This window comes from Homalodisca vitripennis, chromosome 5 (genome assembly GCF_021130785.1).
Source record: "Homalodisca vitripennis isolate AUS2020 chromosome 5, UT_GWSS_2.1, whole genome shotgun sequence".
Classification (NCBI taxonomy): domain Eukaryota; kingdom Metazoa; phylum Arthropoda; class Insecta; order Hemiptera; family Cicadellidae; genus Homalodisca; species Homalodisca vitripennis.
This window is the reverse complement of record NC_060211.1, coordinates 183,082,277-183,095,815: the sequence shown is the minus strand read 5'-3', so window position 1 is coordinate 183,095,815 and position 13,539 is coordinate 183,082,277. Positions and strand designations below refer to the sequence as shown.

The 13,539-nt window shown below is 33.2% G+C and overlaps 2 protein-coding genes across 2 annotated transcripts in view; one reads left to right on the top strand and one right to left on the bottom strand.

Annotated features, from left to right (window-relative positions):
* Positions 1-281: 281 nt before the first annotated feature.
* LOC124363303 (jerky protein homolog-like) lies at positions 282-2,066 on the top strand. Its single transcript, XM_046818532.1, has 2 exons — positions 282-407; positions 678-2,066. Exon 2 carries the CDS (start codon positions 678-680, stop codon positions 1,914-1,916), a length of 1,239 nt encoding a protein of 412 aa, XP_046674488.1. The 5' UTR covers positions 282-407; the 3' UTR covers positions 1,917-2,066.
* A 5,880-nt stretch (positions 2,067-7,946) lies between these two features.
* The window catches only part of LOC124363302 (histone deacetylase 6-like), a 44,262-nt gene continuing 38,669 nt past the window's right edge, over positions 7,947-13,539 (bottom strand). Inside the window, 4 exon segments of the mRNA XM_046818531.1 lie at positions 7,947-9,665; positions 10,033-10,161; positions 10,290-10,457; positions 12,176-12,825. Of these exon segments, the coding sequence (XP_046674487.1) occupies positions 9,591-9,665; positions 10,033-10,161; positions 10,290-10,457; positions 12,176-12,825 (1,022 nt within the window). The 3' untranslated portion in view covers positions 7,947-9,590.

Sequence of the window (13,539 nt, the reverse complement as noted above, 5' to 3'; positions counted from 1 at the left end):
TTAATGTCCACTGAAGATGGCTTAATGTCGAGACAGTGTATGGCAAATAAATGTTTTAAAAAGGGTTTTAGTTACCTATTTTTGATATTAACGTATTACCGTATTACGGGGTGAATAGGGACGCCGAGGTGATTAGGGACAAAAACGGAAAAAGTTTTGTTTTATTTTGTTACATACATGTTTTTTATCAAATAGTGGTAAACAAAGTGTCAATAGTTAAGCCATAACATACCCTACGAAAACGTGTCTGAAAAAAACTTTGTTGACATTTATTACTCTATGTTTACAACTTCTGTGTTTTGTTGACTTTTTAGGAATTTGTCATAACCTCAAAAGTTTGTTGTGGTGTGAACCAAGTTGATGTTTCTATGAAACAAGAATAATCTAGCCTTTTTAAATACCTCAAGGTGAGTAAAATAACGTAATATAAGTAGAAATAGGATAATAATTTGTTATGTTACAAATTTTAAAACAAAAAGAAAGCGTACTTCGAAGAAAAAAAAGGGTGAATGGGGACATTGTTTGTGGTCAAAGCCAAGTGATCTAACATAAAATAGTTTGTTGCGTAGGTTACCTTCAATGAAAGAAATTGCTTATTAGATGTTTTTATAATGATATTTATGCAGTCTTAAAGTATATTTTTAAGACTTAGCCTAATCTGTGTCGTTTGATTTCAGATGCCGAGGACTTATAAAAGAGATCCGAGGGCCAAACATCACCGCCCTGTTGATGAAGAAGCCATAAAACGAGCACTAGATGCCGTGGCAAAAGGCATGTCTATTAGAAAAGCTGGAGAGCAGTTTAAAATCTCAAAATCAGCGCTGCACCGATACGCAAAAAAAGCAAGAAGTGGACGAAAGTTGACTTTTAAAAAGAAAGGAGGACAGACCGCGTTGGACTCAAAGTTAGAGCAAGAAATCAGTGCTAGCCTATCTAAGTGTGGTGAATGGGGTTATCCTCTGAGTACATTTGATGTTCGGTGTTTTGTTAAATATCATTTGGATAGAGAAGGGAAGAATGTATTAAAATTTAAAAATAACTTTCCTGGTGCAGACTGGGCTGATGGGTTTTTATCAAGACACAAGGCCATTCTGTCCCAAAGAATGTGCCAAAACATTAAAAGAAGTAGAGCGAAATTATCTCCAAAAGTAATCAATGACTATTTTGATGAGTTGAAGGACACTGTTACAGATGTTCCTCCCGATATGATAATCAATTATGATGAGACTGCGTTGTCCGATGACCCAGGCCGTCGCAAACTAATTTTTAAAAGGGGTTGTAAATACCCTGAGCGAGTTATGAACGAAAGTAAGAGCAATGTGTCTGTGATGTTTGCTGCCACTGCTTCTGGCAAAATGCTGGCTCCTTACATAATTTATAAAGCCACTAACTTGTACGATTTAAGGTGCCAAGGTGGACCTTCAGGATGCTTTTACAACCGCACCAAGTCAGGTTGGATTGACGGAAACACATTTTTAGATTGGTTTCAGAGAGTTGTCATCCCATACTGTCGCAGATCAAATGGGAAAAAAGTTGTAATAGGTGACAACCTAAGTTCACATTTGTCACCGGTTGTTATTCGGCTAAGTGAACAAAACAACATCCAGTTTGTTTTTCTGCCGGCTAATTCAACCCATTTGACGCAGCCCCTGGATATAGCACTGTTTGGTCCCATGAAAAAATGCTGGCGTAATGTTATGGAAGAAGCAAAATTTCATGAAAGGAATAGCAATGCCTTTGATAAGAGATATTTTCCATCTCATGTGAGGAAAGCCCTACAAAAACTAGAGCCTAACTTACAGAAAGACATCATTGCAGGTTTTGACAAGGCAGGAATTTTTCCTCTTAACCGAAAACGTGTGTTGGACCGGCTGCCCCCTGAGCTGTGTGAGGATGAAGATGTTGATGGCAGTTAGGCTAATAGCAGCACTAGTGTAAATGACAGTTTAACAACTTTCTTGAAAGAGATGCGTTATGGTGATGGGAGTGAAAAACAAGCAGTAGGCCGAAAAAAAAAACTGAACATTCCGGCTGGCCGCAGCATCACTCTTGCAGATTTTGATGACCCTGACGAGGAAGAAACAGAAAATGAAAGATCTGAAAACGAAGATGTACCAGACAATCAAGAATTTTCCAATTATGATTCTAATGAAGAAGGTTATGATATGGAAAAGAGCGATGAAGAGCGTTCTGAAGATTTAGCGGAGTGCATCAGTGAAGGAGACTGGGTGAAAGTGAGATTTACGTATGATAAGGGGGTAAAGATTTTTATTGGGAAGGTTTTAGGAATCGAAGATGCAGAATTTATTGGGACATTCCTTCGGCAGTCCAGTAAATGTGACAATATTTTTTATTTTCCCAATGTGCCTGATGAGTTCCCATTTAACAAGGATGACGTTTTGGCAGTTTTAAAACCGCCACACTCACAGAGGGGACGGTATATTTTTGAATCCGACCCCCTAAAGTAGGCCAAAACAAATGTAAAAAGTGTGTTTTCATAAATTTTATTATTTTATATCTAGGCCTATTTAAAAACCATTGAAACGTAAGTAGCCTACTGTAAAACTTGTTACTTTACAAATAAAAACTTTGTACTTTGCAACGATTTTCAAAATCATTTATCCTTATTTATGACAATATGTTTACAAAATAATGGTTAACAGAATATCTAATCATGTTTAATAACTAAAATGGAATAAAAAAAAACATAAAAGTGTCCCTATACACTCCATAGTAACACCCAATAGGCATTTTAATGTAAAATAAATAGGTGTCCCTATTGACCCCAACCCTGGGGTGAATAGGGACAGTATTAATAAAATAAATATAAAAATCGGTATTACTGATTGAGAAAGGAGAGGAGTGTGATTAGATGCCTAGACATTAGTACCAACTATTAACCATGTGAGTTATGTCAGATGTCATTTGGATGTTAAAATATTGTTAAATAACTTTAAAAACTGTCCCTATTCACCCCGTATTACGGTATTTGTTTTGATCGGAGATGAGTGTTCATGTAGAAAGAGCAATAACATATTTGTTCTGTCTACCAATGCAATAGCTCGTTTTTAATTGCAACAGAAACTAAAAATGTGGTGTTTAATATGTGTTACAATAAGTAATACATATACTTGTATTTTTATGAGTGTGATTGTGTTGTAAGTTTCCTTCAGAAATAAACGTGATATCACACACATTGAACATTGGTTAATTGATAACATTCTTGAATGTCTAAAATTTAATAATGGGATATACACATTTGCTGATTCTTGTTCTAGAACTTAAAGGTGGTGGAGCTACAATTTCACTAAGAATTCTGTATCATTTTAAAAACTTGACGTAACTTCATGTGAAGTGCTTGAAGCTACAGGAATCATAACTAAGTTGGACCATGAGAAGCACATAGTTATTTTTGTGTTTACGGGCAGCCCAGTTCTGACATTGACAGAGTAATATGTAAACTATCCAAAATAGTTGACTCACTTGGTTCTAGTTGTAATACTATTCTAGTAAGGAGATTTTACTACTGGTATTTAAGGCACTACAACCAATAAATCTAAACTAATACATTTTATTAATGAATTCATTTTTAGTTATTTGATAAACCACCCACACAGAATAAACAGTTAGCTTTGTATAAGGTAGCCTATTAATAAAAAATGTAATTTCTTAAGTCATAATTACAGGATTATCAGATCACGTTGAAGCATATGAATAAACCTACAAAAGCACAGACTTTCAATGCAGAAAATTCATGAATAATAGGCTATATTATTTTCTTCGAAAAGAATCCTGGAGTACTATAACAGTGAGTTGTGATGTCAACAAGCTATATTTTAATTTTGTTGAAATTTAAAATTACAATCTTGATATTTGTTGTTTAGTAAAAAATAGATTAGTATTAAACCTCTTGTATAACTAGACATTACTGACATAACAAATATTTAAATTTCCCTTTAATCACTTTGGGTTTAAAATCATAATAATTTACATTTAAAAATCTCTTGAAAATGCAAAGCAAAATATGAAAATATGCAAAGAAAAATAAAACAAGAATGAAGGAAACAGGATTTTTCCGGACATTTGCCATCGTTCAGTGAAACAAGAAAACAGTAACACTACGTTTCGAGATCTGCAATCTGATCTCTTCTTCAGGTAAAGAACTAACCTAATACATAATTACAAACTAGGTTAAAATAAACAAAACTTACTAAAGCACTAATTTTGATTAGTGTTTTGTATAGTTTTGTATTAAGTGCATGTCTTTAGTGTTAGTGAAGTTGACAACAACATGTAGGTTGTGATTCCTGACTTAGGCGTGCCACAACGCTTTAGTAAGTTTTGTTTATTTTAACCTAGTTTGTAATTATGTATTAGGTTAGTTCTTTACCTGAAGAAGAGATCAGATTGCAGATCTCGAAACGTAGTGTTACTGTTTTCTTGTTTCACTGAACGATGGCAAATGTCCGGAAAAATCCTGTTTCCTTCACAATCCTTCCATCGTCAAAAATAACCTTTAAACAAAGAAAACAAGAATACAAGGCAAATAACATTTTGAATTATAAAAACAGTTGATACATGTAAAATTGTGAACAGAGATTTAGAAAAAAATATAAAAAATCAAGCTAACATTCCACTGAGAAATTATAACTGATCTCAATGTTATTGTCAGTCAGTTTAATGAATACTTTTAAAAGCATCCCTGAACTATTGGATGATAATTTTAGTAATCTGAGTTACTCTTTCAAGGATCTAAGAATTGGCGGCAGCATGTTTCTTTACCCAACTTCTGACAAAGATGTTAAAATAATAAAGAACTCAAAGAATACTTTTGCAGTTGGTTGTTGTTGTATGAGTACTAATCTATTAAAGAATATTTCAAATGCTATAGCAAATCCTGTCATATATAATTAATACAGGTTTTGAATTAGGGATTTTTTCAGAAAATGTTAAAATTTCCAAGATTGTGACTATTTTCAAAAAGGAAAACTGCTTAGAACTTATTAATTAAAGACCAATTTTGTACTTCATGTTATTGTTAAAGTTTTTGAGAAAGCAATTTGTCATAGGTTAACTGATTTTTAGAAGCTGAGCATACTTTTTGTACATCAACATGGATTCACAAGGGGGAAATCCAATTTTGTCATCCATAACCAAATTTCCCTCTGAAATAATGAAAGGAGTAAAAAAAATGGTAATTCTATTAATTTGTGGTGTTTCTGAATCTACAAAAAGTTTTTGACTGATTATATATATATATATATATATATATATATATATATATATATATATATATAAACACATATATATGGATTAGAAGACTACAGAATAAGAGAGACACCTATTTACCGAGATCTTACTTAGTCTGTTGGAAATAATTTATTAGTAAATCTAAATCAAAATCTTTTTTATTGCAGCGACAATATATACATTGTATGGCAAATTGTCAATACGGAATTTCTAAAATTCCAGGCATTCATACATACAACTTTACAATCATGCCTCTTTCATTGATCGCCAATGCAACTAACTTAGTACAGCAGAGTCAGTCTTCTAATTGGGCGGTTTCCCATTCAAATGCCAAAAACTCACCCGCATTATAGAATGCTTGAGACACCAAGAAGCGTTTGAGGCGAGTCTTTAATGCCTTAGGCGTTGGGGCACCTTTACTTGAATTGGGCAATCTGTTGAGGAAATGCACACCCACTTGCGAGAGTAGGCGTTCATAAACCACCGTTCTGTGCCTCCTAGTCCGGTAGTTTGCTCTGCCACGCGTCTCATACATGTGTATATCTTAGCCTCTGGTTAAGGCACATTTACTCATACAAAACAAAGTTGTTTCCAAAATGTAGAGGAACGGCAGAGTCAACAGCTGCAATTTCTTGAAGGCTTCTCTGCATGACTCTCTAAATTTGATTTTGCGATTACTCTAATTGCTTTTTTTTAGTCTGAATGCTCTTTGAAACTGATCATAAAAAATGATCAAGCAGAAGTCACATCTAAAATAACAGATATTAAGTACGGTGTGCTCCGGGGTTCAGGCCTGTTTCTGATCTATTGTTATTCTCAATATATATTACTGGCATATGAAATGTAAGTAATCCTAAGCAGACAATTGTATATCTAGATAAAACTTCTATACTTTACAAACATTTAGACTTAGAAATCATAGTAAATACACAAATTATTAATACAGTGCAATTTGCTACTTTAAAATACAAACTTTTTAACAGTCAATGTAAATTAATAGCTGTAAATTTTACTTCAAACAAAAAAGTTTCCATTGAAATTCAAATAGCAATTGACGATTTAGATTCCACAAACTTATTATTCTACAAAATGTATTGGACTGATCGTTGACAAAATTTTTAATTAGAATGAACATATAAAGTAATCTTTGTTTAAAGTTATCTAAAGTAATATTTATGATTAGAAAACTGTCTGAATTCTGCAATGAGAAAGCCTCAAAGTGGTATGTTTTGAATTTGTTTACTTCCAATTAGTTTATGATATTGAGATATGGGGAAATACATTTAAAAAGAGCACGAATAAAATTCTATTAATACAAAACACCTGTACGTTACATCTCTAGTGTTGGTTAAAAAGACTAAAGTAAACAAAAATTTAAAGAACTTCGAATCAATCAAATCCAATATAAACGCACATACTAGGCCGGATATGACAGGTTTTACTGTAATTTGATTCCGAACTGTATTCTTAACACATTGTATGAACACCCTAAAATGAAAAGAATAAAATTAAAAGGTGATCTAGAGTTTCTCCAGTGAAATTATGTAATGAAATTGTTACAAATATTGTTTCTCGCTATATTTATGTTGTATTAACTTTGCTGAGGATAAGCTCAATGTTCATGTAAGCATTCCAAATAAAACTCACACAAATTTGAAAGTGTCTTCAAAACTATACAGAAGAGAATTTGCAATTCAAGAATCAAAATGAATGTTAAGTTCAGCTTCAGTTCACCTTCCACTTAGTGCAGCGCCTGAAAAGCTGTGACAGACTTGACTCCTGGAATCAACATTCATCTGAGGGATCCAAAATATTCAACGACGAAGATCAAAATGAATTCTTTACACATTTTGACATCAGAGAGAGACACTTAGACTACAAACAAATATAATCCAGACAAAGTGGTGTTCTCATTATTGTCTCACAGGTTCAGAGAATCAAAGTGATTGAATGCAAGAAATACCTCATTTAATAGAGTACATAATAAGATTTATTGTACGGCATTTATAAAACATCTATAAAGGACCCACAAAACTAAGTAGAGTTCAAAGTCTAATTGAGCAAACAAAGGAAACAGCCAATTTCCAACTTTGAACCCATTAGTTTGTTGCAAACTTTTTATATAAGGCAATTTAGATGTAGTAATAAAGTTTTAAAAGGGGCACTATTTTGGTATTGTTTGAATAATTATAACTGTATTACAATAAATTTTACCTTTTAGTAGATTTTTATTTTGTTTTACATTATTCTTCTTGCAAAAGTAAAAAAAAGTATTTTTTGTTATTTTATTTTTATTTTAAATTTTTTATGTCTACTCCGAAAAATTGGAATTACAACATACCAAATTTTGTTTTTGTATTTAAAAATGTTCTAGTAGAATAGGTTTTCCGTAATTAGACAAATTTAATTTAACTTATGTAATAAAGTATTCTCTAAAGAGAAATTAATAAAAGATAATTTTCATTAATAAATAAAAATGCTATGTTGATATTGCATTTCAATAAAACATAACGTTGTGTGTGCCAGAACTAGGGAAAAAACCCTTAAAAACATCCTTAGCTTGTAATGTTTAAACAATTGTTGCCACTTACACCTTCAATGATAAAGCTCAGTGTGAAATCAAATATTAAAGGTGAAAATATTAGAACAGATCAGGAAGGATGTAAACTGGATTGAAGCTCAAGTAATAAAATAAATACAATATTTTATGAATCATTTATTCTATTTTTATTTACCTTATGTTACATTGGAGTTAAATCAACCACTACATGTATTAATATCATTGTATGAAAGTTGTATTAATATCATTACTCACTTCTGACACTTCTTGTGTACTCTGCAAGTTTACACATTATTATGTTGAGAATATGTTTGAGAACAGTCTTTCAATATTTATGGTATCCCATTCAAAGAAGTGATAAATCAGTCGATCCGAAAGAAATTTTATAAGCTAATAAAAATAAAGATATTGTAATTTTTGAGATATCAATACATTTTAAATTTTTTTATTTGCTATTTTAGTGACATTTTAATATATATTTTAGTGCATGAAATATATGCACTACTGCAACAAAAAATTCTAGAACTACTTATATTATTAAATCAAACTAGATTTCCGTGCCAACTATTTTGTCATAAAAGAAAATTAATTACAGTTTTAATGTACTAGAAATAATCAATATTCAATTCATGTAGCAGAACATAAAATATTCTGTACCTAGTTTAATTTGATTAAACATACAAATTGACAGGTTATAATAATTCTTACTATTTGCACATTTAATAATAATAATAGCACTCTGGTAATTTTGAACTAATTTTTACTATTTTGTCACCAAATAAATTATAGTTTTACAGCAGTAATGCATAAAACACTCAGCTAAAATAGCTAATTTTGCTATTTTCACGACAGTGTCAATTCGGAAACTAAGTGCTTTTTGTGGAGGGTTGTCATATGACTTGGGCTAATCTTCAACTGACCAATCATCTCTTTGAGATCAACGTTATACACAACATATACACATACATGAACACCTACATTAATTGTCAGCAAAAACATTTTTGACAATAATATTGTGCTTATAATTACTACTTATATCTAAATAAAAATAATTTGATTAAACAATACATGTTTTTAAATCATAAACGTTTGAATGGTGGTATTGTTTCAAGTGATAATATAAAATATAGAGGTTGGGCAGACTCGATGACAATTCCTGTTTAAGGAAATACTAACAATAATTAGATTAAGTACTTTTGGATTAAGTTTTCCACATCATTCTAATAATCTTCTTTCAAGTACAATACTGACACAATTGTAACAATTACTATTTTGTGTTCATTTCACAATTACCCATCTAATTTTTTTAAAATATTTTCATCAATATAAAAGGATGATAATCAGTTTTGAATGGCAAAAATAACCTCTAATCCAACATTTATTATCACATTCATTATTGTTATATAACTTATATACAAGCATATACTGTACATTATTATAATAAAATCTCATAAACTAATTAAAAGGCATATGTACAGAACTATGAACTTTCGTATATTATATTATTTGTACTACAACTGTGCGTTACGTATTTGGTAGTAAAAGGTAATTTTTTTCAGTACTTAAATTGGTTATCAGGCCACAGCAGGAATCGGTTAAAAGTAAAAATATATTAAAATATTAAACATAACAACATTTACACTACAGGTCAATATAATTTTTCTCTTGCATTTAATATTATTTTGGGTAAGTAAAAACTTATTTGCTAACACATTTTAAAAATATTTAAATAAATTAAACAAATATAACAAGATTGATCATTTCCGTAAACAAAGCTGTGTCATTCGGGGTAGATGTTGGGCATTGTTTCTCCAAATTTACTCATGTAAGCTGCATTTTTTGCTTCGTAAAGAACCTGAAAAATAAAAATCATACATTTTAATTCGAGAATTTTCCTGGAAAAATGTAATAAATTATGAATAACTCAATAATTAACATCCCCAAGTATGATCACAGAAATATGTATACCTCAAAACCACTTCATGTGAAAATATTTACAACATTTAATGAAATAATAAAGAGGAAAATAATTATTTATTGCAATTTGAAAATTAATCAAACAGTAAATCAATTTAGTTACAAAACTAGGTTATGAACATAGCACAGTTAGAAAAACATTTGACATTGTCAATATTATACACTAAAAACAAGACAGTTTACTAAGAACTACAAAAAAATTACTGTACAAAAGATATTAACTACAAAGGTATGCAATGACTTACAGGACTTTCGATGTAAGATTCGCAGAGATAGCACCAGACTGAGAGATCCTCGAAGCCCAGTACAATCGGATGTGACAACTCAGCAGAGTGGAACAACATATGTTCTTTGACCACTCGACCGCAGCGGACCTGTACATAATATAACGGCTCTAAAACGTACTACTGTTCAAGTTTTATATTAAAAATTAAATAAGAAAATTCCATTTCAGGGTAAGTCTGTAATTTATTCATTGGTAAAGACCACAGAACACACTTACAGAGTAACATGTGAGACATATCCAATTCTCCTGCGTGGCAGTGTCAGGAGTACAGTCCGAGCAAGGTGAGCTGACGCTGATGCCTGTAGTTGGTACACCTGTGACGGCTGGGAGGTGAGGACAGTCATGTCGAGGATGTACTGCGAACCCTTCATCCATGCCTAGTTCCTGTATAACATTAAGCGGATGTTAAACACAATCGGTATATACATTCATTCAGTGTGGGAGCTCTGCAGAAAGTAATCTCCTTTTTCCACTTAGGACAAAAAATTGTGAAAAAGCTCTCATTGCACTTAGTCCTATAAGGACCTTTGTACTTGCTTCCAGAGTGAGATAATCAGGATGTGTAAGCATTATTGTTTATCTGTGTCTCCTATTATAAATACGGGTGTGCCACAAGGTTCAAATCTTGGTCCTATGCTCTTTATTCTCTATGTTAATGACCTAACAGATTCAATCTCTGAAGGCAAGGTTTGGCTGTTTGCGGATGATGTCGGCCATTTAATACATCAGAAAGATGAAGAGTCACTGAGGAATAAGGCACAGGTAGGACTGAATGAGATGAGTGATTGGAGCAGGAAAAATAAATTGTTGCTGAATAAGAAGAAAACCAAAGCCTTGACTTTTTATGGCCGTAAAAAGCCAGAAAGTACTCCGCTGCTTCGACTTGAAGGTTCCAGCATGACCGCATCATGAAATATGGAATTATTTCTTGGAGAAATAGCCCAGTATCCAAACGCATATTTTTGTTACTAAAACATAGAGTCAGAACAATTTGCAAGGAATATTATCCGACACACTGTAAAGCTTCGTTCCTGCAGCTAAAAATATTAACCCTGCCAGCGTTGTTTATTTTGGAATAAGCATTGTTGGTAAAAAGAAATCCTGAGACATTTATAAAAAATGAAGATGTACATAGGTATCCTACTAGACAAAAGAAGAAAATCCATGCACCTATAAGTTGAGTCTAATCAGGCCCAAAATAGACCAAGATATACTTGTACAAAAATCTATAACAAGGTTCCTCAAGAAATAAGAAATATGGAAGACATAGGAAAATTTAAGTCAGCCCTAAAAGAATACCTTATAAGACCTTATTATTCTGTAAAAGAATTTTTAACTGAAGAATAGGCCAACAAAATCCATTTTGACGACCACAGTGCAGACTGCACTTCTAGTGGAAAAAGTACAAAACAAAACAAAATAAAAGGAGAGTTCTGTTCCAGACTCTCGTCAATGTAGGTTTGGGTCAGTACCCCCCCTCATGTTTAGGCCTTTACACTAAGGGAGCTCTACCCACTCTAACAATCATCCTCCGTGATAGACTAAACCTAATCTACCCTTCCACCCCAATATCTTGACATTTGTGATTAGAGATATGCCAATCCTGGGCATCAATACGGCTGGTCACATATAAATGAACATCATTTTTGCTATACTCAGGTTCAACCGGAAGGTATAAACCAAGCAGGAGTGAACATTTCTTTTGCGGTAAATTAACCTCTACTTCGGGTTGAAGAAGATACATTGGAGGAAGTGGGGAGTTATCAGACTGGAATAAATCATGATAATTTTTCATCTTCAAAGATATTATGATAAAAATCATAGTCTAAACTGTCTATAATGATGGAAACATTGTATCTTTAAATTTTACTGCACTAAAGTTTTGCAGTATTTATATGGAAAAAAATATAACTTTTCAGACAGCCCTCACAATATGGTGACTGACAGTGTGCAAATAACTCCATCCTTGAGATAGAAATTATAAAGAAAAAAGAAGTTCTGGCCCTTGTGGGGAGAGATATCTCTATTTTAATAAACACTGTTTGTAATTTTATGTTAGTATGAACAATACTCAATAGAACACATTAAACAATACTTCATACCGTTAAGATGGTGTCAAGGGTTACTGAGATCAACATCTGCTTTCCCTCTCTACTGGCCAAGGAGCTCTGAGAAGACCCTGGTTGGGGAGTTTCATCTCTACAAGTGCTGCTAGATGGTTGCTGTCCTTCTTCATTAGGGACTTGCTTTACAAGCGTATCATGCCCTGAACTGTTTGGACTCACTGTCTCCTTATTAGCTATACGATCTTCTGAAATGGACATCACAGAACTGAACTTAAGTTCAAGGTCTTGCAGGTCGTTTTCTTTTTCTTTCTTATCAATATTCATGTCTGGAGCTGCAAGTCTGTCTGCCAGTTCTTTGTTATTTGTTGCGGGAACGGTTTCCTTGATCTTCACCTCACCGAGGACGTCTTCTTTGGGGAAGGTTTTATTGAAGCACAGTGCCGACCAGTATTTGGTCTGAACAGTGAGTACTGTCTTGAGGTCTGTTGCAGCTGATGCCTTGATAGGCAAGTGCAGGTCCACCAGGGGTACAGGATCTCCCAGCAGAGCCTTGGTGCACATTGTCATCGAGTGGGAGATGGAGGTCAGGTTATATCCTCCTTCGAGGCATAGGATCACTCTACCCATCGCTAGGGGAGCCAGCCATGATGTCATCAAACCGTAAGCTTCCGGTGACACCTTGCATCCTGAACAGAATTACTGTTATTATAATAAACAAAGCATTAATTACAAGGAAGTAAGTGAATATTGCAAAGATAAAATATTATGAAATTTTTTGATTGGTTATTTATTACAAACTATTGTAAGAATACGAGGTGTGGCAGAAAAGTAATGAGACTGGAATCACTGAGAGCGATCTGGCAACACTGTAACCTTCTCCTTATCACAACTTGTACTTTGGTCTCTCCCAAAGACCCAGTACAAGTTTCAACCTTGTCCAGTGACCACATGACTCGTTAGCATGTGATAAGTGAAGTTTTTCTAGTGTGGTGTTTTGAAAACGGAACATCACAGTTTGGAGCAATGTTGTGCCAATAAATTATGTGTTAGGCTGGGTGAATCTGTGACTTTGACTTTTGAAAAGTCGCAAAAAGCTTATGGCGATATTCATATCAAGAGCACAAGTTTTTTTGGTGGAATAAGGCATTTTTAGAGGGCTGAGAGTTAGTTAAGATAAAGCTTGTTCTGGGAGGCCTTCAACATCGAAAACTGATGAGAATATCGAACGAGTGAGGGCTCTGGTGAGGTCAGACCGACGACTGACCACTCTAATCTGATCACTCTTTATCAGATTCTGACACAAGATTTGCACATGAGTGTGTCAAGATGGTACAAAATTCTGATAATTGAACAAAAAGACAATCATAAGAATGTGTGCCTTGATCTTCTTGGCAGAATTG